Here is a 27,794-nt window from a genome sequence, read left to right as displayed (position 1 = left end):
AAGTGGCATTATTGTTATCCTTTCTAAGGCTCCCTTAGAATAGGAACATATAAGACAGGATTTCCTCTAGCTCTGCATATCTAGTTACTCTACAGTTATTAATGACAAAGCACTGGACTGAACAAAGACTTACCATCAAATGAGTGCTCAAAAACAACCCATAACAAAAATATGTCTGTCTGGAACTCCATATCTCTATTCCCTGTCTTTAAACAAAAGTGCTGAGGAGACATAAATTTGCTTTCAAGAGTATTTTTATAGAAGCAAGGAAAACCGAAGAGCTATACATTTTCTTGTAGAATGTGTTTTTAGACTGTGACAGATTTACATTTAAATTAACTGAGTCTTTTACACAGCATTTTATACACTGATTCTCCTCTCATTTACACTGGTGTAAATCAGGAGTAACTCCACTGCAGTCAAATAGAATTATATAAATTTAAAAAGTGACAGAAGAATCAACCCCTATATGAGGAACTCTTGACAGTCCAAACCAATGTTATAGGGTCTTCCAACAGAGGGTGATACCTACAACATTTTGGTATGGATAGTATTCACTTATCCCTGTGATTTTAAACCCACCTAACTTGTCTGTGACTGAGCACATTTGAAGTTTATCAAACCAAGTTCTTAAAAGGTAGGAAAAATATAAATGATACTGTCCCAAGATCTGTAAGTAGGAGTGGACTTCAAGAACCTGGATTCCTCGGGTTCTCCATCGCCCATTAAATTTCGGACATGAGCATTGACTCTTCCCCCTCAAGGATCTAACTCATAGTGGAGATGGAGCATATGGTGACAAAGTCTCTCTTCTCCTGTCACACATCTGAGGACCATACTTTATACTCTGCCCAGCGCTGCAGTACTAACCAGATAGCCAGAAAAGTAGGATGCCCAATTTCATTCTCCCTTTATATCTATGTCATTGTGTTGAATCACCCACTAGAGGACATTAAGCTTTAGGGGTATATTTTCAGTAGCATGAGCTACCCTTCATGAATAGCTGCCCTGAAAATTATCAGGAATTTAGGGCTAAATTATGTCCTCCTGAGGTAAAAAACATGGAAGCACAAAATGGAGACAGAAAACTTCATGGGTGGTAGGCTTCATTCTGTCAGGGAGTGGCATTGCTAATGCACGGAATGAATATCCCAAGAGCACCAGGAAAATGTTGTGATATCAGGGAATTCACCTTCATGCTACTTCCTGAGGTGCCCATCCCCCATGGCAATATGTCTCCCTCAGAAGTCATGCTTCCTTTGGTCGCCTGCCTGTTCACCTGGCAAGTACTTCCTTCTCACCCTCAGGGGCTGAAAGTGCCAGGCAGGACACAAGATAATACTGAACAGAAGCATAAAGAAGATGCAATGGCTTCTTCAAAGTTGGCAACAGAAGAGAATGATGCTGCTTAAGGTCAGTCCTTTCCCTCCAAAATCATATAGGCAATTTCTGCATATCCTCTGCTGTTTCTATACCCTATATGCATAAAAGCAAGGGGGTTGATCTGGCCAAAGAGCGTAACTGACAGAGAATCACATTGAAAATGTATACAATACTCCACCTGAAACACTGACGATCTCCTTAATGCTAACAACTTCTGCTTGCCTGAGGTCATTCTCTAGACCTGGCTGCAAACACAGCAACTCCTGACCCATTAGGCAACCCTCACGACCTTCTAAAGACTTGCATCATGCTTTGACTATGTTGACGCTGATTCTGATCATACACTGATTTCACTCTTCTGTAACTCCATTGCCTTCAGATGAGCTACTGCACTCTTGGCTTACACCAGTCCAAGATCAGACTCTGCCTCTTTTCCTTGTTCCAGCATAGGCTTAAAGGGTCTTGTTAACCAGGATGAAAAAAGCTGACTGTCCAGTTAGCTGGTTTGCATTTTTTTTTTCTGCACAGTCATAGTCATTTTTCAGCTCACTTCACTTGGATGTGGATCAGCGGCTTCCGTACCATTACACTTAATGAGATAATCATCTCTTCCACACCTCTCACTACTCAGAATCAAAGAAAGCAGGAGTACAGCCTTTATAAGTAGAGGAGATGCGCTGGGCTAGTTTCCCACACTGGCAAATAGGAGTACCACTGCAGTAGTGAAGAAGAAAGTAAGTCAGATGAAACTTGGACCAACAAAAGAATTAAAATGGAAATCAGAGTATAACAGAAAAACACTAGAAATTATAGATATCTGAAAGCCCCAACTCTACAAACAACACTTTGATATTTTGATTTGTATTCATTTTTAAGGACCAAATACTTATCTCGGCTCTACATTAAGGGTCTCTTCTACATATTCTGCATTTATTGCCAAGGCAGAATCTCCACTGATATCAAGCCTTTTTGTAGTAACGTGTTGCTCACTAAAGACTTTTCAAGTCGTCAGAAAAGCCATGTCTTCCCACAGAGATATCAGATATTTTCATTCAGCCACTGAACCAAAAATATCACTTATTCACTCAGTCTAGTTGACAGACAAAGAGAATTTTTATAACATTCACAGTTACAGATGCTATGGTTAAGAGAGACATTCCACTTTCATTAGGAACCCATATTCATTCATTCCAGCTTTTTTTAAAATGTCTCACGGGGGCTGAAACTTCACATGCCTAGTGTCAGTCCAAAGGTTAACTTTTTTCAGAAGGTTTGTATTTTACATTTCTTGGTTGTACACCTGCTGGATCAGCTGTTTCACAGCTATACATCTAATAGACCCTCCATTTTTTATTCTTTGCATATAACTAATCACACTTACCATGCTCCTCATCCAGTGAAAAAATTAATATGAAAATCATTCTGGATTAGCCAAAATGAGGCATATAGATGACACAAACGCACATAAGGAGAGACCAATATGGAATATAGACACAGATTCAGTTCTATGGGTCTGATTTCCCCATCAGTTACGATAACATTTTGGGGCTCAACCCAGTCCAGTAAGAGGCTGTGTCACCACCTGCCCTATAGGTGCCTCAAATGCTCTCCTGCTAGGGCTCCCAGCCCGGACACCAACAGCCAGCAAACAAGCCTGCAGTTTCCTGAGGGTCTGTGTGCTGTGCCACCCAGGATCAGCACTCTGACCCCAGCAGCCTGCCTACCACACAACAGCCCCTGGTCTCCACCAGCCTTGGTTACTACTTGAAGAGTGACCCCAACATGATCCCAGTCCCAAATTTCCACAAAGCTGTCTGCCCCGCAAGTGTCCAGCCCTCTTCAGGAACACTCAGAGAACTTCGTTCATAAGGTTCGTTGCTCCTTTAAAGACACAAAAGCACAGCTTACTACTTTAACTGGAGTTAACCACCACTTCAATTCAAATATAGCCCTGGGTTGGTTTGGGTTAAAAATAAAACAAGTTTATTTAATCAAACAAAATTAAAAAGAGAGGTTTTAAGTGAGCTCAAGTAAAAGGGATAAAGACAAAAATGGTTACAAGCAAATAAAAAGTACAAATGCGCTTTCTATTGGGTAAGACTTAACTTACCAAGCTACAGTCTTTGTTCAAGGTAGATTTCTTATCAATCATTCTTCTTTATAGCTATGGCTGACTTTCTCTCAGTCAGGACTTTCCACAGAAGTACAAGGTGTTGGTTCCCTTTCTTCCTAGGTAAAAGATGCCAAAATGGCTTTCTATCTCTGCTTATATCTCCCAAAGTTCATTGACCCTGTTTCTAGAGGCAGGGTGACCTCTGCTGTTCTTCTGTTCCTGTGGACTTTCCATCCCCCTGCTGATTTCTATGTCAATGGGGCTCCCATTGCTTAATTTAAGAGAAGACAAGTAGACAGCTGCCTTCCCTCCTGTCTGGGATAAAACCTTTTTCACTCCCTTTGTTTGGTCACAGACTTTAAAGCATAATATTAGTGAGTACCTTTAATGCCTCACATAGTGTTAATACATATATTTCACAATGATACTATTCACCTGTGTGTCACCAGTTTGCGTATGATACCTTACATGAACACATTTTAGATACAGATTAAGACAACAGTGAGTTGGGTTACACTGGGCTGGTCAGCCCACTGAAACTCACTGCTACATATGGGAATCCCTTACCAGATGGCATGGGGTGCTCTTCGGATCACACCGCCCTCCTTACAAAACTGCAGGAGGGTTAGTCACTGACTGACCTGGGGGCAGCAGGTCAGAACCCTCTTTCCTGGGCAGAGCATCTGCCACCATATTTTTTCCCCTTTATATGGAAAAACCCTGTTTTACCTCCTTTATCTGTTCAGTCTCCAAAACATAATATCAGAGAGTATCCATAACTTCACCTACCGTCCTGTTACAAACATTTCACAGTGACATTAATGACCAGTGTGTTATCAGATATCAAATGATATATTACATGCCACTTTTTAAATACCTAACTTGAAACCAGTATGTCAAACCTCACAGGAATTGCTGACACAGAATAGTGACCTACCAATGGGCCTCCGTGTCACGGTTACACTGGTGTAAATCAATAGTAACTCTACTGAAGTCAATGGGCCTGATTTTCTCCTCATTTTACTTTGGTTCTATACTCCAATTTCAGTGGAATCACTCCTGATTTACTTTGTCAAGAGATGAGGCCTGGCCCTATATCTGACAGCAGCTGGAAGTAATAGCATGTACACTGCAAGATTCAGAACTATAGACCTGTGAAACTTAGAGGCTCTTACCCAGTCCCACTCACAGCCCAGGAAGGGCATGTCAGAGAAGGGGTGGGTACATCGTGTTCTGGCTATTCTCTGCAAGCAGAAGGCCAATGGGAGCTATTGTAACCAGTGCATAAGCTAAGAGCAGCCTGGGGCTGCTCTGATTTACAAAGACCCCCTGAATAGCCTGAGAATATGGGAAACACAAACCCCTCCCTTCCCCCCGATGGAAGAGCTGCGACTCACCGCCTATATTTCATAGCTATAGTACATCAAACTGCTTCAGTGTCATGGATATTGAGCAACCTTTCAATCACAAAAGTATTTTCCACCTATTTTACTCTTGGTTAACGTTTTGAAACCTAAAACTAATGAATAAAAGGCAACTTCAGCAAAGGCCAGTCAAGTGGCTGTCAGAATACACAAGGTTATATGTTAAAGAATCTTGTAGATGTAAGAACATAAGCATGAAATTCTACAGAAAGGCCCCCAAGGGATCCCAATTCAAGTGACTGGGCATAAAGATGTAATTAAAAGCCATAAATCCATCAAACCAAAAATATGTAAACTTAATACATTAACTCATATATATTCTTTTCATCCTCCACATTTGGCTTACTCTAGACTCTTTTTGAGCCTACAAATAAAAAATTAACATTATCAAAAGAAGTATTTCTTTATGTGGAACATGGGTTATCAATAATAAATGGGTTTTATTTTATTTTTAGAGATAATTGCTGGAGGAAGCTCTCTCTACAAGACTGTGAGACCTTGGGCATATTATCAATTACTCCAACTATGTCTCCTCTTTACAAAACCCACAAAAGGACAATATCTTACAGCATTTCAGTGCTACTCAGTCATACACACAAAATTCCCCTTTTGAAAGCTTGTTTGAGGAATGTCAAATACACTCTTCTTTCTTTGCAACAAAACCTTTATTACAACAAAACAGAAAAACTGCTTGCTCTGATCACAATTATGCAAACTGCACCACCATTCTCAACATTTTAACTGGAGGTTGTGAGCCAACCTTTAACCGCAAGTTATGGGCAAAATCCTAGCCCATGGTCCATCTGCAGCATGGAGTTTTCCAGATCTTCACAGCCAATGGATGTGCCACTTCACCAGAGATTAATGTGGATCTTGAGAGAGGTCTCCCCTTGGAGGTGGATGGGCGTATAGCACATGTGGGGCCAGACAACTCCTCCACGTCTCAAGAAGTGGAGTCTACTCCCTGTCGCCAACAATCATATATGGTAGTTGGGGCACTGGAGGTCATATCAAGAAAAGCAGTGCTTACCTGATGTCCCAATGAAGGTGGATTGCTCCATGAGTGAGTAATACATCTTGGACACCAAATGCGTCTACTGGCCCGAACAGCAAACTCCTAGGTGATCATTCTAAACCTGGATTTTCAGCCAGAAGATGGATCTTTTGATCTGAAAATTCCCAGTCCATGGTGATGGGATAGGAGGGTAGCATTGAGTCCTCCAGTGAACCCCCAGCCCTCGTGCAAGGAGATTGCCGGGATCCTAATCCAGACACTTCCTTACCTTCTCCCCCAGCACAAGATCCACATGGGTTAATACAGGCCTAGTAGTAACCTCTGTGGCCCCAGCAACAAAGACATAGGGTCAGGATCTGTGGGGGCCTGCAGAGAGAGGGAGGAAGCACATTTGTATGACATCTTCTCTCCCAATCCTTCAAACCACGCTGTGGCTCCCTAACATGGATCAGGAGCAAATCCCTCTCTCCACTCTACTGACTAGTTCCTACCAGTCTCAGGACCAATTGGCTCAGTGCAGAACAGGCTTACAAGACAGTATGGGACTTTTGCTCCTCTTACCGATGCATGCAGAATTTGGCCTTCAATTTGGATTACTTGACTTTCTCATCAGAAGCTAAATTGTCTTCAGCCCCTTCTCTTTTATTGGAATCATAGTTTTTATACTCCAAGCAGTCAACACCCTGCTGCAACCGGTGTATGCGGTTAACACAAGGCTCACAAAATGTGGTGGCATTGCTAGTACTTTTAAAATAAAGTCATCCTGAGGAGCATCCTATATTTCTATTGCTCAACATTTCTTCTTCCCAATTTCAGCTTAGAAACTAAACTCAGCTCTGACGCTCTAAAAACAGTAACAGAAGACGGCATAATACAGGAAGAAGTCAGTATGTTTCTTAAAATAATTTTGAATGTAGTATGTGTGAGATACTAGATAGCCATTACCATGAACCACATGGAAATAGCTCACTTACTGGCTTCCATACAACAATTTCTTACAGTTAGGATACAAGGGGCAGTAACACATTATTCCCAAATAAATGAGACAAGTTCAGTTGACTTCAATGGCCATTTATACCAGCTGAGGATCTGACCCCACATCATTAAGCCTTATAAAGGAGAGTTTTTTAGACAGAGGCTGGAAGGTATTTAATAGGCCAATTTGGGAATCCAGCTACAAGTGACTGCCTCTCAGCCTATACCTCGTCATAACAGGTTTCAGAGTAACAGCCGTGTTAGTCTGTATTCACAAAAAGAAAAGGAGTACTTGTGGCACCTTAGAGACTAACCAATTTATTTGAGCATAAGCTTTCGTGAGCTGCATCCGATGAAGTGAGCTGTAGCTCACGAAAGCTTATGCTCAAATAAATTGGTTAGTCTCTAAGGTGCCACAAGTACTCCTTTTCTCATCATAACAGTTAAGGTCATCTGGGATGCTCTGGTTTCCATTTGTAAGTGAATTCCCCAGGACAAGCAATAGCACTTTCACAGTAGAAGGTCTTCACCTTTGGAACTAGCTCTGGAAGTCTACCAAAGCCTATGTGAACATCACGACAGGCACGTGTATTTGGTTTAGCCTGGCTATTTTTTTTCTGGCTGTTGTGCTTGATGTTCATAGTAGTTTGGCTTCTGTTATGCAGTAGCTGCAGCATGGGTAGTAGTTTTTATGCTTTTCATTGATATGTTCTGTCATAGTACCTAAAAGCTCTGGTAGCCGGTACTCAGAAAGGGCCTAATCACAGAATCATAGGACTGGAAAGGACCGTGAGAGGTCATCTAGTCCAGTGCCCTGCAATCATGGCAGGACTTAGTATTATCTAGACCATCCCTGACAGAGTTTGTCTAACCTGCTCTTAAAAATCTGCAATGATGGAGATTCCACAACCTCTCTAGGCAACTTATCCTAGTGCTTAACCACCCTAACAGTGAGGAAGTTTTTGCTGCAATTTAAGCCCATTGCTTATTGTCCATCCTCAGACGTTAAGAAGAACAATTTTTCTCCCTCCTCCTTGTAACAACCTTTTATGTACTTGAAAACTCAGTCTTCTCAAAACAAACCCAATTTTTTCAATATTCTCTCATAGGTCGTGTTTTCTAGACCTTTAATCATTTTTGTTGCTCTTCTCTGGACTTTCTCCAACTTGTCCACATCGTTCCTGAAATGTGGTGCCCGGATCTGGACACAATACTCCAGTTGAGGTCGTATAAGCGCGGAGTAGAGCGGAAGAATTACTTCTCGTGTCTTGCTTACAACACTCCTGTTATTACATCCCAGAATGATGTTCGCTTTTTTTACAACAGTGTTACACTGTTGACTCCTATTTAGCTGGTGATCCACTATGACCCCCAGATCCCCTTCCCCAGTACTCCTTCCTGGGCACTCATTTCCCATATTGTATGTATGCAACTGATTGTTCCTTCCTAAGTGGAGTACTTTGCATTTGTTCTTACTGAATTTCATCCTATTTACTTCAGATCATTTCTCCAGTTTGTCTAGATCATTTTGAATTATAATCCTATCCTCCAAAGCATTTGCAACTCCTCCCAACTTGGTATCGTCTGCAAACTTTATAAGTGTACTCTCTATGCCATTATCTAAATCACTGATGAAAATGTTGAACAGAATCAGACCCATAACTGATCCCTGTGGGACCCCACTTGATATGCTCTTCCAGCTTCACTGTGAACCACTGATACCTATTCTCTGGGAATGGTTTTCTAAACAGTTATGCACCCACCTTATACTAGCTCCATCTAGGCTGTATTTCCCCAGTTTGTTTATGAGAAGGTCACGCAAGACAGTACCAAAAGACTTACTAAAGCCAAGCTATACCACATCTACTGCTTTCCCCCATCCACAAGGCTTGTTACCCTGTCAAAGAAAGCTATTAGGTTGATCTTGACAAACCCAAGCTGACTGTTACTTATCTCCTTATTATCTTCTGGATGTTTGCAAATTGATTGCTTAATTATTTGTTCCATTATCTTTCTGGGTACTGAAGTTAAGATGATTGGTCTGTAATTCCCTGGGTTGTCCTTATTTCCCTTTTTATAGATTGGCACTGTATTTACCCTTTTCCAGTCCTCTGGAATCTCTCCTGTTTTCTAAGACTTCTCAATGATAATCGCTAATGGCTCCTCAGTCAGCTCCTTGAATATTCTAGGAGGTACTTCATCAGACCCTAGTGACTTGAAGACATCTAACTTGTCTAAGTAATTTTGAACTTGTTCTTTCCCTATTTTAGCCTCTGATCCTACCTCATTTTCAATGGCATCCACTATCTTAGACGTCCAGTCGCTATTTATCTTTTTGGTGAAAACTGAAACAAAAGAGTCATTTGGCACTTCTGCCATTTCCACATTTTTTATTATTGTCCCCCCCACCCCCATTGAATAATGGGCCCTGTCCTTGGTCTTCCTCTTGCTTCTAATGTATTTGTAGACTATTTTCTTGTTACCCTTTATGGGCTTGTCTCCAGTACCACTTACGTCGATGTAACTTACGTTGTTCAGGGGTGTGTAAAAGTCATCCCACCTGAGCAACGTAAGTTACATCGACTTAAAGCAGTGTCTACACTGCACTATGTCAGCAGGAGATGCTCTCCCGTTGGTATAGCATGTCTTCACCAGACGCACTAACCCTAAGCCTCTAGCTAGTTTAATCTCATTTTGTGCCTTGGCCTTTCTAATTTTGTCCCTACATACTTGTGTTATTTGTTTATATTCATCCTTTGTAATTTAACCTAGTTTCCACTTTTTGTAGGACTCTTTTTTGAGTTTCAGATCATTGAAGATCTTCGGGTTAAGCCAATGTGGTCTCTTGCCATACTTCCTATCTTTCCTATGCAGTGGGATAGTTTGCTCTTGTGCCCTTAATAATATCTTAATAAAAAACTGCCAGCGCTCTTGAACTGCTTTTCCCTTTAGACTTGCTTCCCATGGGATCTTACCAGCCAACTTCCTGAATACGCTAGTCTGACTTCTTGAAATCCATTATCTTTATTGTGCTGTTTTCCCTCCTACCATTTCATGATCACTTTCACCCAAGCTGCCTTCCACTTTCAAATTCTCGACCAGTTCCTCCCTATTTGTCAAAATCAAATCTAGAACAGCCTCTCCCCTATTAGCTTTCTCCACCTTCTGAAATAAAAAATTGTCTCCAATGCATTCCAAGAACTTGTTGGATACTCTGTGCCCTGCTGTGTTATTTTCCCAACAGATGTCTGAGTAGTTGAGGTCCCCCACCGCCACCAAGTCCTATGCTTTGGATGATTTTGTTAGTTGTTTAAAAAAAAGACTCTTCTACCTCTTCTTCCTGGATAGATAGCCTGTAGTAGACCCCCTACCATGACATCACCCTTGTTTCCCACAATGAGAAGTGCTGAGTGCCCTCAAATTCTCATTGGGAGTGTAGGAGGCTTCACATCTCACAACATCAGACCCAAAATCAATAACAAGTAAATAAAATATCACAAGCTAGGGCATCATCAGACAAACTGTATCCTTGAGAAATTGGAGAATTGGTCTGAAATCAACAAGATGAAATTCAATAAAGAGAAGTACAAAGTGCCACACTTAGGAAGAAAAAATCAAATGTGCAGCTACAAAATGGGGAATAACTGGTTAGACTGCAGTACTGCAGAAGAGGATCTGGGGGTTATAGTAGATCACAAACTGAGTATGAATCAGTAATGTGATATAGTTGCAGAAAATTGCTAATACGATTCTGCGGAGTATTAACAGGAGCATTGTATGTAAGAAATGAGAGGCAATTGTCCCACTCTACTCTGCACTAGCAAGGTCTCACCTGCTATACTGCGTCCGGTTCTAGGTACCACACTTTAAGGAAGATGCAGACAAACTGAAGAGAGTCCAGAGGACAGCAATAAAAATTATAAAAGATATAGAAAATCTGACCTATGAGGAAAAGTTTAAAAAACTGGGCATGTTTAGTCTTCAGAAAAGAAGACTGAGGGGGGAACCTGATAACAGTCTTCAAATATGTAAAGGGCTGTTATAAAGAGGATGTTGACCAATTGTTCTCCAGGTCCACTGAAAGTAGCATAAGGGCGTAATCAGGTTAAACTGCAGCAATGGAGATTTAGGTTAGATATTAATAAAAACTTTCTAACTATAAGCATAGTTAAGCTCTGGAATGGGCTTCCAAGAGAGGTTGTGGAATCCCCCTCACTGGAGGTTTTTAAGAATTAGGTTGGACAAACACCTGCAATGGATGGTCTAGGTTTACATAGTCCTGCCTCAGCACAAGGGTCTGGACTAGATGACTTCTCGAGATCTCTTCCATTGCTATAATTCTATGATTCTACGCTTAAAAAGAGAGGGTAAAACAAACTGAATATGCCTATTAAAACACTCCAGCAAAATCAGTCCATTCTCAGTGAGATCAGTATTGATCAATATATTAACTCTACAAGTCTTCTACCTGCCTTAATGGTAGCACAAAATACATTTCAACATTTGTATGTTGTGGTAAAATCGGATACACTTTAAACATAATCCTTTGAATGCTGTGAAAACTAGAACTAATGCTTTGCTTCCACAGTTAATGCTGAGAGCCTTTCAATGTTCACCCTAAATAGAGGTATCAAGTTTCAGTTTTGTTCAGAATGCTTTCATGTCATAGTCACTGAGTAGTGTAAAATCCCCCAACAACGTTAGCAGAAGATTTGCTAAGAGCTAAATGAAAATTGATCATTTTCCCACTCCCGTCTCGTGTTCTAATCAATTCTGTACAAGTACTGACGACATATGGTAATACTGGCCTCCATCTCAATGAGAAATTCAGATCAGTTTACTAAATTCCAAGAATACTGAACAAAGCCTGAATTTAAGGCAGGATTCATGGGAAGAGGAATATTTCTGTATATTTAACCTTTAGTGTTGGCACATCTTCTGATCCTGCCATAAGCATTAATGCAATTTGCATTAGCACAATATGTAAGCAACAAAGCCTGATTCTAAGTGCTAAAAGTAAACACCCAAAAATGAACATGAAATGTTGCTGTTTAAAATGAACGGTTTTGTTTATATCATTTAAACATTTTTTCCTACATGCAAATGAACATCTCTTAATTATATACATTAAAACAGGGGTAGTCAATAAGCAGACTGCGGGCCAAATCCAGACCGCCAGATGCTTTTGAACGGACCCTGAAATCTTTTTATTTACTTGTTATCATTATTGTAATGTTTTAATTATTTTCTCTAGAGTCTGGACCTTGAGTATACCTTGACCAAGAAATTTGGATCTTGACAAAAAATAATTGACTACCCCTGCCTTAAAGCTTGTGCAACTTCAACATTAGAGAAAAGTCAGTCAAAATGGACTACTTGCCTGTGTGTGTGTAGATACAGATGTGTTTTAAAGAAAGGATGGTGTCCAAGGTTTTATAATCTTGGGACAACAATAATTAAGTATGAACCATAAAGTTAAACAAGTTTGATGTGTGTGCTGTTCAATAAAAGCATGCATTATACCTTCAAACACAACCCCCTGCAATACAGACTATTCCACTTATGCTACTGCATCACCCAGAGCATCTTTTAAAATAACATTTACACCAACAGTTTATATTCATTTTAATTTACTTAGAAGAAAAATCAGTTATTATGCAAAGTTACATACACCCCTTGCTGGTAATATTCATTTGAAAACAATATTTTGTGCATCTCTACAAATATTTTCCTCTTTTCATGTTTTTAATAATACATTTTTATTAAGAAAAAACAAGATAACCCGTTTTTAGTACATTTCCACAACAGCATCACTTTGCTACTGGATGAATACAACAGTACAATAGTTTCTGCAATCTGGCAAGGATCCACCATAGTTCATCAATACAGTAGTCTAACGATACAACAGTAAGAGCCCACTGCAATATGCAGATAAGCATCTTCTAGGTACTACCATGTCATCATTAAACCTCTAATCCATTCTCATTCTTCTGAGCTCTTATCTGTTCCCTAAACACGCTCCACTTGGCCCTGACACACTCTGCACCACCCCATACTTCCTGTTCCACAGATTCGCCGGGTCCCTGCTAGTTAGCTGTCAAGTTTCAGAGTTATTGTAAGTCAGACTCATTTTTACAATTCTAATGGATTATTTCCTAAGATTCCTGGCTTTGTTTCCGGTTCCTAAAGCATTTTTTCTCTTCAAATGATAGTGACCCACTTGCAACCAGTGACACTAGCTAGACAGCCCCCACCCTCACCCCCAGTTTAAAACTACCAGACTTGGCAACCCAGTTGCAAGTGAGAAATTCCCTATTGCAGCATCCGATTGTCAGCATCAGTGCCAGTTTTTATTATTAATTACTATTTACTATTTGTATTACGATACACCTAGATACCCCAACTAATATCAGACCCCTTTGTGCTAAGCACTGAAAACAAAAAATAGTAAGAGACAGTTTCTGCCCCAAAGACAATACAGACAAAGGGAAGGAAAAGAGACTATTGTCCCCATTTTACAGATGGGAAATGAAAGCACAGAGCGATTAAATGACTTGCCCAAGTTCACAGAGGAAGTCTGTGGCAGATCTGAGAATTAAGGCCAGATTTCTTGAGTCACAGTCCAGTGCTTTAACCATAGACCATTCTTCCTTCATTTGAACTCAATGGGAGCTGTGGATGCTTAGAAGCTCTGAAAATAAAGTCCTAGTTTTCTCACGTTGGGCACACAAAAACAGACACACAAAATTAGCAGACACATATGAAAACTCTGACTTAAGTGACTTCCCAAAGATGACAGAGTGTGGCAGAGGCAGGAACAGAACTCAAGTTTCTTGATCAGTACATTCTTTACTCGACTACACTGGCAATGTAAGTAGGGAATACTCCTTCTAGGACTAGGGGTTCCAGGTCAGAGGATGGGGATAGTATGTATGATAAGTTGGGTTCCACAGATTTTCACCTATACTAAAAAAAGAGAGCCTGGTAACCTTAATTACACAGACCTCCCTCACTCTTAACCTGAGTAACATCCAACCAGATCTAGCTCATGAAGGTAATTCAGTTCAAAGAAGGAAAACAGAGCCTTTCTAAAATACTATTCCATGCAGGAATTGTATACAAATCCAGGTAGAAAGTTTCTTCCTTCTAGAAAGGATGGTGTAAAATAGTGGTCTCTTCATAGGAAAAATCTGTTCAAGAGCAGGCCAGTTTAAGCTTGCCCTCTCCTGTTTCAGTGTGTTCTCAGTAGGTAGAGCAATTTGGACTCAGACAATGCCATTTCCATGGGGTTGGAGGTCCGTGTATCAAGGGTATGGAGAAAGAAGTGAGGAGGATCCTGCTCTGGGTATAGAAAAATCTCTTGGTGATTTTGTCAGCCCACATTCCAAGAGTCTTGAACTGTCAAGTCAAGAGAATCAGTCACAATCTGCAGCAGCAGGAGAGATGAGCACTGCCTCCCACAGTCTTGCTATTAACATGTCAGAAGTTGGTTGGGATCACGTAGGTGGAACTCTTGGCAAAAACAATAAAACAATACTACATATTTCAACAGGTTCAAAGTAACCTCAGATGTTAGGAGCAGATGCTCTTTCACACCCCCTGCAATTTTTAACTGGTTTATGTGTTTCCTCCCTTTCTGTCTAATAGGCCAGGGTGTTGAAGAAATTAGCTCAAGAAAGAGCAAGAGCAATACTAATGACCCTCCACCAGCCCAGGAGGCTGCAGTCTCAGGAGCTAATTGTGGAATCATAACTTCCCCCATTTCAGATCCCCCTGTGAGAAGACCAGTTGCCTCAGGCATCAGCGCTGCATGATAATCCTGCTCACCTGTGTTTTAGAAGGGCATGCCTGACAATCCAAAATGTTTTAGGCAAGCTGATTACAACCCTGCTTCAGTCCCATGAGCTTTCATAGCCTTTTACACAGCATGGGGACTACTGCAGGGCTGAGGACACACTAGCTTACCTGGTTGCTCATTTCAGTACATTTGATCTGACATTGTCACTATCCCCTTTATTAGGCTCCACATGTACCTGAAAACCACATCTGAACTCATAGCCTGAAGCACTCGACAGCCAAGTCTATGCAAGATTCCGTGTTGCAGAATTAAATATTAAAGATGCATCCAAAAAATGCCCTGTAGCTCATATTTACTAACAAAGATGCACCTTCTACACTGAGGCATCTTTTGAAATGTTAAATATGAAACATTTTAAAGGGAATTTAGTGCTCATAAAAGGCACTGAAAACTGGAACATCAAAACTGGAGTTCCCTATTCTCCACCGTGTAAGTACAGAGTGTTAGCACAAGCTTCCCCAATGCCATTCCTCCAATGTGTGGTAACGCTATTACAGCGGGGCCAGTTTGCGGGGTTAAGATAGTCCCACAGCAAAATAAAGATGAATCACGGGTTAGTCAAGGCCTGGTAAGTCATTCCAAATAATCAGCTGACTTCACCAAATTCCAGACCCAACTGCCCCACATTCTAAAGAGCTCAAAAGATAAACTGAATATGGAGGGAAAGAAAGCCAACTCACAACAGAGAACAAGGGCTACCTCACCCTCCTTAAGAAGTTCAGATCTCTTACACACTCAGAGGCACTAGAAGTTGTGAGGGTCATTCACATGTGAATTGGATCCTTGCTTATCCAGGTAAGCTCAATTGTATGAGTGAAATCCAAGGAAGCTCAACTGGATCCACTACTGATGACCTCCTTTAAACCTTCTTCAGTGAAGACTATTAACCTACATCCCTGAAGCATGCAATAGTCCAACCAATATTTCAGAAACTAACACTAGAAGCCAGAGATCTCACAAACGACTACCCCATCTCCAAGCTTCCTGTCCCTGGCAAACTGACTGAATAAGTGGTTGTGACCATACTCTGATAGCACCCAAAGTGATGATGGGCAACTGGTCATCAAGCGCCCTCACATACTGAGCCCCCAAGCTTCAAACCTGTACCCTCTCTATTTTTTTAGCATACATGTGAAACCCCTGGGAAAGGTCATGTGATGCCCCAGGTTCTAGTGTCACCAATATGCTGATGACACTCTATTCTTCATCTCTATGATTAATGCTATCACAAAGGTGTCACAATACCTGCACGAAATAATCACTTGGATGAAAACCAAGCTGGCTGGAGCTCAGTCCAGGCAAGAGCCAAAGAGTTACTAGTAGGAAGAGGAAAACAAACTTTGAGGAGCTAGCCAAGACCCTGACAACACTCTCTGTGGAAGGTATCTCCTTCTGTTTGCTGAATTAGTGTGAGGCCTTGGAGTATTTTTAGTTTCATCACCGTTACTTGATAACTAGATATCAACAGTAATCAGGATAATGTGCTTCAGCTCCTGCTTGTCAGGAGACTATAGCCCTTCTTTTCAGACAAGGACCTACCAACCATGATACAAATGTTCATCAACTCAATACTGGACTACTATATTTCCCTCCTCTAGAGAGAACAGTCATGGCCATTCAGAGACTGTAACTTGTGCAACATATAGCTAGCCCACCTCTTGAGAATACAAGAGGCTGAATACAAGAAGCTGGTACTCAGCATTCTCCAGTGACTCACTCTTACCATTAAAGGAGCTAAGGATGCCTCAGTTTCAATCCCAGCTCTGAAACTGGCACTTCCTGTGCTCTTGGCCTCACTTAAGCTTGGTCTAAACACATAGTTTGTACCAATATAACTATTTGGGCTAGGGAAGTGATTTTTTACTGAAAGAGTTAACTATACCAGTATAACTACGGGCCTATTGTGAACATAGTTATACTGGCATAATGGTGTCTTAACCCAGTATAGCTTATCCCTCTTCCCATACAGGAATGGAGATAGATAGATAGATAGATAGATAGATAGATAGATAGATAGATAGATAGATAGATAGATAGATAGACAGTATAAAGCACCTTTACATCTATATAGCTGCATCCACATTTGGGGACCGTACTGCTCTAACTATACCAATATAAGTAAAGAGGTATAACTGTTGTGTGTAGGCCAACACTAACCCCTCTGCCTGTTTCCCTCCTTTCTGAGGTCCATACGCTGCTTTGACATCTCTTTAGAAATGAGACTTACTTACCTCACTGGGGCACTGAATGGATTAATTAATTAACATTTGTCAAGTGCTGTGAAGATCTTAAACACTAAGCATTATTATTATTATTATTATTTAAATCTACATGCCCATTCAATCCTTGGCCTCTCTTGTGTGACTGCCAACGACTATGCCAATTAGTGCTAATTGTTGTGCTGTGGTTTTGTGATGAGGATATCTGCCAAATGAGAATGAGACTGCGACCACCAAGTATTTTCCTATAGGTCAGCAAACAGCTGTCAAATTATAACAACTTTCAGTCACTACCAACCGGGTCTGAATTCAAACCAAAACGCCATTAGTAAAAGACTCTGTATCCCATTACCAATTCCCTGAGGCATCTAGTCTGCCAGACAAATACAAAACTTTTTATTAGAGATAAACCAAGACTCATTCTTTTTTATTTTATTTTTTTACACAGAATCAGTACATGGCCCAGTAAACGGACACTGATACTGCAATATTTAATGCTAATCTGTGTTACTTCCACATTAAACTTTGCTTGCTTCTACACATGCTTGATTGAAACTACATCTTAGTTCACTTTCAGGCATCATTGTGACAGCAAATAGTAAAGAAAACACAGAAAGAAGGGAATTGATAGTGTAGAGTGTAGTAAATTTCTTGTTTAAGAACTTGGTTCTGGAGTTTTAACCGAGGCTAAGATTAATATTTTTCTTATCAGTTGTCCATATATGGTCAGTGGACTTTCAGGACTTTAAAAAGATAACACAACAAATGTGTACCAGTAGACACTGAATGTCTCTCTAGCACTGAAACCTCATTTTAAGTTACCTTTTACTCAAAGGGCAGCAACACAAAAGTTAAATTAATCATAGTATTCTCAAGCAATTATTATCCTTTAAGGCAGGTTACAGAAACTCATCCTTTGGACAGCAAACAATATTTTGACTTTTTACTCTAATTTGAATTCAAACTCTTATCAGCTGCACCATGTATGAGAATGCAACTTCCCTCTTTCATCAATAATTATGTCCTTCTTTCATCTATAAACCACCCACCCACCTTCCCAAAGAGCCTCTGTACCAGGTATAGAGACCTTTCTGAATCTGTGCTGAAAGATTCCTTAATTATCATGGCAAAGGCCACAAATCCTTTGAGCACACAGCAAGTTCAAAGAAGTAGCCTTCTTGTGTTTACTCATCCCATAGTATGTTAGTTCCTTGTCATTAGTTCTATCTTTATTTTCAATGTATGGACTTGCCACTGTCTGGAAGAGAAGCTGCTTTTTCAAATATTGTTATGTAATTAAACAAGAAAGCAAAATAAAAGCTGCCTTTCTAGCACATTATAAAACATTATAAAATGCTCAACCTGCCAACACACTGGTTCAGATCCTCAACTGTTGTAAATCAACATAGCTCCACAGACTTCAGAGTAATGCCAGATTACACCAGCTGAGGATCGGGACCATTGACCATTATCTCCCGTTGCCTTCAAAGTGCACTGGTGTACAGTAAATTAATAGGGACTCTTGCTGTTGATTGTGTTGTCTTTCTCTGTACTAAGTAGTTTATTTGCTGAACTAAATGTATTGTGGGCATTTGAAAATACAGTTTCAACCATTAAATATCCTTTTACGCTACAGCTTCAGCTCTTTGAGATTATCATACTCTACTCAATAAACTAACCACTCTTTGTATCTATTACTCTAAGAACAAGTTTGTCAAGGTTTTAACACTGCGACAGCTATTAAATTATTACTTTCCTGTGCATGCTTTGAACCCTGAAGAAAAGGGGGATTAATTTACCCATCATCAAGTACTTATCAGGGAGGTTCCCCGGAGACTTACACAAATGAGACCACACAAACAGGCCTTTGGAGACAGGTCTCTTCACCTGAACACCTGGGCAAGACCCATTGACTTTCCAGCATATGTATTTTTTCCCATGACAAAGATCCATTTACTTTTCTATCTAAAGATAGGAACCCATTACTTTCCAATAAAGGCAGAAACTCCTATAAGAATAATAAGGATTCAGGCATTGTATGCTTCGGTTAAAGCCAGTATATCACATACACTTAACAATAGGAAATTAAACTTCTATTCACCATTCATGGGGATCCAGACAACAGGAGGTCCAATAGTGCTGCCTTCAGTTGAGATAAAGCACATGACATTTTACACTAAAGAAATAAGGACTTGATCCAAAGCCCACTGAAGTCAATGGAAAGACTCCTATTGATTTCACAGGGCTTTAGATCAAGCCCGAAGGTACTATAATCTGAGCTTTGCATACTGACACTACAGTACAATGCACCTCCAAACAAAACTATATTTAGATTCAATGGGAATTCTGCAGATCATACAGGAACTCTTTGAATGAAAATGAAGGTCAAGAGGGTTTGGCTTCCTCTGCAGACCTCTCCCCTCCTTCTTGCAAACATCCAGATAAGCATTGTTTGGAAAACAATGTTACTTCCAATGCTATCAAAAATGTAATACACATTTTGTCTGCCTTGTAAATGAACTACTAGGGTTTTCTGTTCTATGTTGTCCCACTACCTAATCTTTGTGATCTGTTAATGTGTCTAGTCATGATTGTATATGCTTTTTACTTATAATAGCTTTTAAGAGTGATGTTTCACATACTTTTGCTAGAAGAACATATTAATAATATAATGCAACTAACATATGCATATCATATACACAGAGGAAGAAGACGACTGTGCAGATAAACACACTACCCATAGGTAAAGCAATGCATATGGCAAATGAAAGCCCCAGAACACTCATGCATTATACACTCATTCATTATCAGATATTCATCAATGTCTAGTAGAAGGCATAAATGCATGAGAATATGATGTGACCAAGATTTGCCCTTGTGAGATTAAGAACAGGAGTCAACCCACCAAGCAGAGATGTGTATTCAAGCATCCAGACATTCAGGGCCCAGCAAAACCATCCTTCATAAACTTTCTTTCCAAATTATGTTAATGAAATATGTAGACACATCGGGAACATCATAGTTTAACGTTCGGTAGCATTTTATGGCCTGCGTGAAATGAGCAATTGTTAGTGCCACTTTAGTGCTACTGCCAATTGTTAGTGATCTTGCAATAGAACAAATTAACGTCCTGTAAAGCACAGTTGCCGTTTCAGCTCAGACTATCTCCAGAACTATGTGACTGGGGCTCTGAGACACAGGCCACTTACACCAACTTCTACCAAGTTTGACAAAGGGCACTTTTGGCACTTCATGTTCTTAGTGTGAGGAAAGACTGCACAGTCTGGACTGACTTTGATCTCTGACACAGTGTGTGTTCCTGACTGCATGCCACACAATGTTTAATCTACTTTCCAGCTCACACTGTCAGCAAAAAGTAATGTTGGCAATCAGCTATTTGTATGTACTGGGTGAGTTTGCAATGGCTGCAATTTCATTGTGCTAAAGAAGAGTTTGAAATCTGAAGTCTTTGAAATGTTAACCATTTTTAGTACTGAAATCACTCATGTTAGACTCAAGTCACATGCTAAATAGTACAGACATAGAGTGATCTAGATGTATACTATACAGAGCCCTAGATCTGTACTCATAGACTTATAGACTTTGAGGCCAGTAGGGAACACTGTGATCTAGTCTGACCTCCTGCACATTGCAGAACACAGAACCTCCTCCCCCCCACATACACTCCTGTAATACACCCATAACCTCCAGGTGAGTTATTGAAGTCCTCAAATCATGATTTACAGACTTCAAGTTACAGAGAATCCACCATTTACTCTAGTTTAAATCAGCAAGTGACCAGTGCCCCACACAGCAGAGGAAGGTGAAAACCTGCAGGGTCTCTGCCAATCTGACCTGAGGGGAAATTCCTTCCTGACCCCAAATATATTAGACCCACCAGCCTGACAGCTGAGAAAGAATTCATTGTAGTAACTCAGAGCCTTCTCCATCTAGTGTCTCATCTCCAGCTGTTAGGGATATTTGCCACTAGCAGTCACAGATGGGCCACATGCCACTGTAAAGCAATCCTACCATACCATCCGTTCCATATACTTATCAAGCTCAGTCTTAAAACTAGTTAGGTTTTTTTGCCCCCTCTACTCCCCTTGCAGCTCTGGATCAGCACTATGCAAAGATCTAGACTTGCACTATGTATAGACACAGGTATTTACTATGCAGAGATCTAGCTCTGCAGCATAGCAACTAGATCTATTACTCTAAAACAGCGCAGAGACCCAGAAAAGTACTATGCAGAAAGCTAGATAGCAGGAGCACTGAGTTGCAGATGCTGAGCTCTAGACAGGTACCAGGAACCTTGGGTGCACAGCTCTACACATGCTATGTGTTAGACAGCCCTCGTCACGCAGATTTGCGTAGTATACAAAGATCTAGCTGTAGCCAGGTACTGGGTGGCCACAGTGTAGAGTTCTAGGTAAGGGCCCCACAGCTCTCCAGCTGTGTGTGCTCCAGATGCGATTGCGCAACCCCATTCCGCGCGAGTCTGTGCCCGGGCAGGGGGCAAGGACCTGGCTTACCGGCAGGGAGTTAGCTGGGCTGCTGCTGGCGGCCAGTTTCACGGCTTGCTTCTTGAGTTCGGCCAGTTTGACCTGGCAGTTCTTGCACCACCCTCCTTTCCCGGTTCTCTCGAAGTGCCCCAGCTCGGCCAGCGAGACGGCCCCAGCTCCCTCCGGAGCGGGGCGGCTGCCGCAACGGTCCTCATCGGCGGCAGGCGGCAGCCTCTTCCTAGGGGCGAGCTCCAGAGACAGCGGGGCCGGCTCTCGCCCAGAGCTTCCCTCCGCGATCTGCAAAGAGAGAACGACTCAGGACGGTGCAAGGAGCCAGCAGCTCCCGTTATCTGGGGCAGCCTGCAAAGAGGGGCCCCTGCGCCTGGGAGGGGAACCCTGCAAAGAGCAGCCTCCGGGCCGGACCGGTGCAAAAAGTCAACTCTGTAACCCTCGGCCGGGTGCACTGACCGGCTCCCGCGCACGCTGCTCGCACAGCCTCCCGTGCAAAGTCCCCTCGTGCCTCCCAAGCGCGCGGCCAACTACAGGAGCAACAAACTCCGAGCACCCGGGGGATCCGCGCGCGCAGGGCAGGGGTGAAAGCTCTCGCGCTCTGCACCAGGCTCCATTAACCTTCCCTGAAAAGTTCCGTCCCAACTTACCCCCGCAGCCCGGTGTTCCGAGCCCAGACACCTTCTCCCCCCTGGATTCTCTGCAGCCCGGATCATGGTTCCGGACCAGGCACGTTTTTGTCACCTGGACCCTGACCCACCCGCTCGCCCAGATCCCAGCTCTTTGCAGCTACACTGGGCTGCGCAGTCCCGAGCTGTCCTGAAAGACCTTCCTGCCCATTGCCAAGTCCAGGGACCGGGGGCTGCAAAGTCCGGCTCCTTGGTTTCCACTTGCAAGGGCGGCTGCTGCGGCGGGCGGCGGCCTGGAGCTACGTAATATTTCCTCCCATGTTGTTGGAACTCAAAGGAGTAAAGTTTGGGTTGCAAGTTCGCGAGAGAAGCCCCGGACTGAGCCAGCGGGCGGAGCAGGCGGGAGGAGAAGGCGGAGGAGAAGTGAGCTCCCCACCTCGGGGCAGAAAGGGACCGAGCGCACTGGAGCGCGTTAGGAAAAACTGCTCCGAGGGGAGGAGGGGCTCCGCGTGGGGTGGGGTGAACGAGGTGGGAGCCGCTACAGTCTGAGCGTTTCTTTGCCACACTGACCCTGCAGGCTCCGTTCGGCTCCAAACTCTCCGGAGCGTGCGTGGGGTGCCTGCCACGCGAGTCCCTTCAAATAAAAACTTCCCCAACAGTGACAAGGGGGTTGCTTTTTGGGAGTGTGCATGGGGCAGCCCGAGCCAAACTTTCCAAACAACTCTCACGATCAGGCTTTTAAACTGCTACATCATGGGAGGGGGGAAGGGTGCCTGCGAAGGAAATGGGATTGAACCCTGGGCTCTGCACTTCAAACTAGCAAGAAAGGAGGCACAGCTCGTCCTTTGAGTTCCTCTCGCCGTTTGTTTTATGCCACGTGCCTGGAGAGCTCGCTCGCTCGAGGAATCTCTCCCGATGCAGCTCGGTGTCTGGCCCCAGCCACGTGTACTCGGGTGGCGTTTGAGAGCCTCGCGCACCTTGCACAGGTGACTCTCCGCGCTCTCGCCCCCTCTCTCACACACACACACACATGCTGGAGTCTGTGTACCGTTCCGCCCGTTCCCATCAGCTCTTTAGGAATGTGCATGTGACAACTGACCCGACAGGTGGAGAAATCCCCGTTCCGCAGCTAATTGTCTCCCCGGCTGCCGTTCCGCCTCCTGTCCTTAGCACTTCTGTTGCAGGCAGACAGACGGGTGGAACCCTTCCTTGCCCCTGATTGCTACGCTCCCCCCCCCCCCCCGGACAACAAGCATCCCGCCGGTTCTGTTCTGACCCGCGGAGTGGATCTGGATGCGTTTTACACCTGCAAGAGTGTGACGGGCAGTGGCTTCACACTTCACTCTCGCAGGCAGGGTAGTTGCGTGGCTTGGGTCTTTGCTATTTATGTGTCTGAGACCTGCTTGCCCTGTCCAGCTACTGCTCTCGCACCGGATAGTCTGAGCCCTGCCAGTGCATAAGTAGCTGAATGAAGCAACCGCGAGAGCTGGGGCAATATACTCTGGTCTCCGGTTGCAGGCTAAGAGCGGTCCCTGTGATTGGAGCGCCATCTGCTGGCCCCGTGCTACTCCGCACTTCGGTGGCAGAGACTTGGCCATGTGCTTGCACAGGTCCCCCGCGAATTCAGTCTACACGCTCTCACTCTGCGATCCCCAGACCCACTTAGAAGGGGCGGAGGGGGTTCGCTCCGGAAACACACAGCCACAAGTGGTTTCTTTATTGTGCCTCATTGCAGAGCCGCTAGACTGCCTCGCATGCGTGCATTTGACTTTGGGCAGGCAGGTTGGAAACTTTTGGTTCCCCTCTGCGCACACATAATCCCCATTAAATACAGGACAACGATATGTACCAGCATTACACTCGCGCGATTTGTGTTTGACTCAGTATGGGTTATAATAATAACGCGCTGCGCCTCTTGCAGCTCACCTTTGGACACAGGTGAGTGAAGAGCCACAGCCCGAAATGCGGGCTGCCGATAAAAGGTCTTTAAATGGAAAGTCTCTTTGGCCGCGTAACTTTAATCGCTCTTTAGCTCCCGCAGATTTGCACCTGCATTTTCAGGCGCTCAAGCAATGATCAGGGTGCGCTACAATGCGTGTCGCCTCATCAGGGAGACTGCCTTTACCAGGCAGACTTATCCCAGACGCTTAATCCGTAATGAAAGCTATTAAATGCACGCTTAATGGCTCTGAACTCTGTCAACTGCGCGCTAGCTCCCTTACGCTCCGCTTGATGCGCCACCTCCCCAGACTCTCTCGGGCGGCAGCGGTTCCCCTGCGAGCTCCGGCGCCCCAGCTGGCTCACGCGTGCACTAAGCAGCTCTGCAAACTCTTGTTCCCCGTGGGAGCCCAGCATCCCTCCATGTGCCTCTGATGACCGCCATTCCCCATCACCTCCTGCTGCAGGCGAGGTCCCCCGCGGAGTTTATGCGCGCAAATCACAAGCGCGCACACGCCAAACAATGCAACCATCAGGGGAGGCTGGTGAAATCGGAAAATGTGACACTCCAGGCCTAATTTACAGCAGCCGTTAAAGATCCTGGCCGGAGACCCTCCACTGTAACTAGCCCACCTGGCCACTCACCGCCTCAGGGATGCCCATGGCAAACTTCAATGCCTTTGGCCCCCAAGCAGCCCGCCCTTGCGAACCTTTAGCTGCCCTGCTGCCGGGGCACTGCACTGTGCACAGCTGGGAACGCTTCATTAGTACCTTGTCCCTGGCATTAACCTGGGGGCAGAGGAGACAAAGACACACGCATGATTCTGAGTGATGTGCCCGGTCTCCTTATCGTGTCTACTCAATGCGCTCTGCAGGTCTTCAGTAACTTGCTTAAATATTTCATGAGACTGAGTAATGGCTGCAAAAGCCTCCTTCGACTCACACTGTCGGGCTGGATTGCAGCGGAAAGGGGGGGTGGGCCCTGGTTCCAGCTCCGGTTCTGTGCTGCGAGTCATGCTGCTAGAACTAATCAGGCGCTTTTTTAAAAACACCTTGGATAGACACAGGTATTTCTAAGACACCCCCATTTCGAAGGTTTCCTGTAGATTGAAGCCAACCGCTCCACGCTTTACGCAAGGTGATCCGAGGGAGCCGCCCGGATCCCTTTCAGAAAGGATCATTCAGTGGCTTTGCTGTATTCCGCGCGTTTACCATTGAGACGGACATAGAGGAGCCCTGGGAAGGGTGTTTCTAAGCAGTGGTGTCTTTCCCGGATTTAATTGCTGGTCTTTTATTGTGCAGCCTGGACTGTTCGTGGTGCTGAAACTGCACGTGGGCTCGTTGCACGTTTCGGAATTTACTTTATACGTAGGAACTAGGAGACACTTAAACCCTACCAAGTTTTCTTTTAGCTTCGGTCTACAACGGGGCGGAAATCGGTGCTTGCAGCCAAACCCAACTCGCCCACTGCTGCCCCTGGCCCCGAGCGCTTTCCTGTCCCAACAACCCCCAGCCGCGGTGGTCTCTCTTACCTTGCCTTTCCTCCGCAGCAGGTGGCTGGTGAAGCCGAAGATGATGTCCGAGTCCAGGCAGAGAGCGCCTATCTCCAGCAGGCTGGGGTTTTTCCTGGTGGCGTTGGAGGGATCGGGTGATTTTTGAAAAGCCATCGTTTGGTTTGAAATATCCGGCTCCCTGAGCGATGGCCAAGAACCACGCTGGGTGCGAGTTACTCCTTCATACTGGCAGGCTGCGCAGGGCTGGGGGTTAGGGAGCCAGTAGCCAGGCAGCAAACCCACCAATATCTCTCGCTCCTTTTTATTTCCCCCTCTAGCGCACCTGGTCTGCTGGGCTCCTCCCGCGGGCGAGCAGCAGCAGCTCCGCTCAGCGTCCCATCAGAGCCGCAGCCTCTTCCCCTCTGTCCCCTGCTTCGCTCCTGCCGGCCATCAGCGCCCAGCCCGCATCGGGCTCGTCTGAGGATGCCCTTGCCGTTGACCCAGAGCGCCTCTCTCCTGCCTCCCCCATGCACTGGTGATTTCTCCGGGGGAGTGCCAGGAAGGCAGGGCTGCCTGTGAAGTCTGTGATGACAGTTAGCAAGGGATGAAGGGAAACGCCTGAGGAAATACTTTCCAGCCGGGGCTACCGCTCCCCTAAAAGCTTGTTATTAACCAGAGAGCCCGAGACACACAAGCAGCTGGCTCCGCTCCTCATCGGGGGCGAGGAACGGGTCTCTAATGGCTGGGCTGAAGGGGCGAGCGCCTCTCCTCCGCCACAGACGCGTGCCTGCTGCCTTCAGAGCGACTTCAGTGGCAAGCGGTGGCAGATGCATCCCCCCTCGGCCTCTCTGGCTCTCGGAAGCCCTGTCCAGCAGACCCAGAGGACACGTGGAAACCCTGCAGGCTCCCCCCGCCCGCCCCTAAATCTGGCTCCCGGGGTGCAGCCAGGGTGCTCCCCGCAGCTCCCCGCACCGCCACCCCCCGGCTTTGCTGCTAACGAGGAAAGTTGGAGGCAGAGCTTTTGCATTTGGTGGCTTCCTCCTGAAAAGTCGCCTGCAGGGAGGGAAGGGAGGAGGGAGGGAGGCAGGCCTAGCGCTGCCTTGGCACGGCTGCCTGGGTGCCCTGCCTACACGGGCGCCGTATAAAAAGCGAGGCTAATTGCGGGCGGGGTGGGTCTCACCCAGAACCAGCCTAGCTTCCCTGCCTGCCGGAGCGGCGCGGGCTGCTGCCGCCGCTGCCTGGGGCTGCAGGAGCCCCGCGCCCCCTCCACGCCTTGCCCGAGCCAACCCCGCCGGGGCTCGCAGCCACGGTGACATCAGCCTGCGGTGACGGGCGGACAGGCAGCGCCCCGGCGCGCGGCGGCGAGAGCGAGCGGCCAAGGGGGCAGGGGCGCTAGGCAGCGCATTAATCCCCTTCCCTGTACTTCTCCCCCTAAGCAAACTACTCCCAAAGCGTTGTCCCCGCTTCGGCGTGTCTCCGGCGCAAGTGAGCAGAATAAGCTATGCAGCCCGGCTCTGTAGGGGGCCCACAGTCGCCGAGCTCAGCCTTGTCTACGCGCCTTTAATTTCTAGTACTTAGGAGCAGCAGCGCAGTCCCGAGATTCACGCCTTCGCAGAGGCGGGATTCCGTAAGGGATCCAAACTGTCACCACTCTGCTTTTCTCTTCCCCCCCCCCCCAAAATTACACTCTTGACACCTTCCTATGAATGCTGGAAGCCAGTCTCCAGTCCAGTGATGCCCAGTTTACACTGAGCTGCGCCTGCCTAAAGTGATTCCTTGTGTAAGAGCTCACACATCTGCCAAGCCATAGGACACCGGATCTACCCTGGGTCCTGCCGGGTTTAATCAATTGCTAGTATAAACAAAAGTTTTGCCAAAGGAAATGGCACTAAAAAGCATCCTGGCTCTTGGTTACCCCCAAAATATACGGGGTCTCCCATTTCAGGCTTCCAGCTGATTAAAAAGCATATATTTTAGACCAATGGTTTTCAAACTTTTTTTCCATTTGTGGAACCCTAAAATATTTCGAATGGGGGGCGCCTTTGGGAATCTTAGACATAGTCTGCGGACCCCCACAGACCATAGCTTGAAAATCACTGTTTTAGACAGCAGCAGCCAATGAATGCAGCGGCTTGTATAATGGCTATGGAATCTGGGATCCAGAAGCAGGCGCTGGATGGAAATTTGAATGAGGACAAAATAGTCAAACGTGTCTGGGGAAAGGAAAAACCCA

The 27,794-nt window shown here is 44.7% G+C and overlaps 1 protein-coding gene across 2 annotated transcripts in view; it reads right to left on the bottom strand.

Annotated features, from left to right (window-relative positions):
• The window catches only part of KIF26A (kinesin family member 26A), a 136,420-nt gene extending 110,094 nt beyond the window's left edge, over nt 1-26,326 (bottom strand). The window contains exons 1-2 of one of the 2 annotated variants that reach the window (XM_074956332.1): nt 25,601-26,326; nt 21,523-21,789 (exon numbers count right to left, since the gene is read on the bottom strand). In XM_074956332.1, the coding sequence (XP_074812433.1) occupies nt 21,523-21,789; nt 25,601-25,735 (402 nt within the window). In that variant the 5' untranslated portion in view covers nt 25,736-26,326. Of the gene's footprint in view, nt 1-21,522; nt 21,790-22,151; nt 22,260-25,600 lie in introns of those variants that run through there. The other variant, XM_074956333.1, reaches the window with a different exon arrangement.
• Nucleotides 26,327-27,794: the final 1,468 nt, after the last annotated feature.

Source organism: Natator depressus, chromosome 6, assembly GCF_965152275.1.
Source record: "Natator depressus isolate rNatDep1 chromosome 6, rNatDep2.hap1, whole genome shotgun sequence".
Classification (NCBI taxonomy): Eukaryota; Metazoa; Chordata; order Testudines; family Cheloniidae; genus Natator; species Natator depressus.
This window is presented reverse-complemented; position numbering and strand designations above follow the sequence as displayed.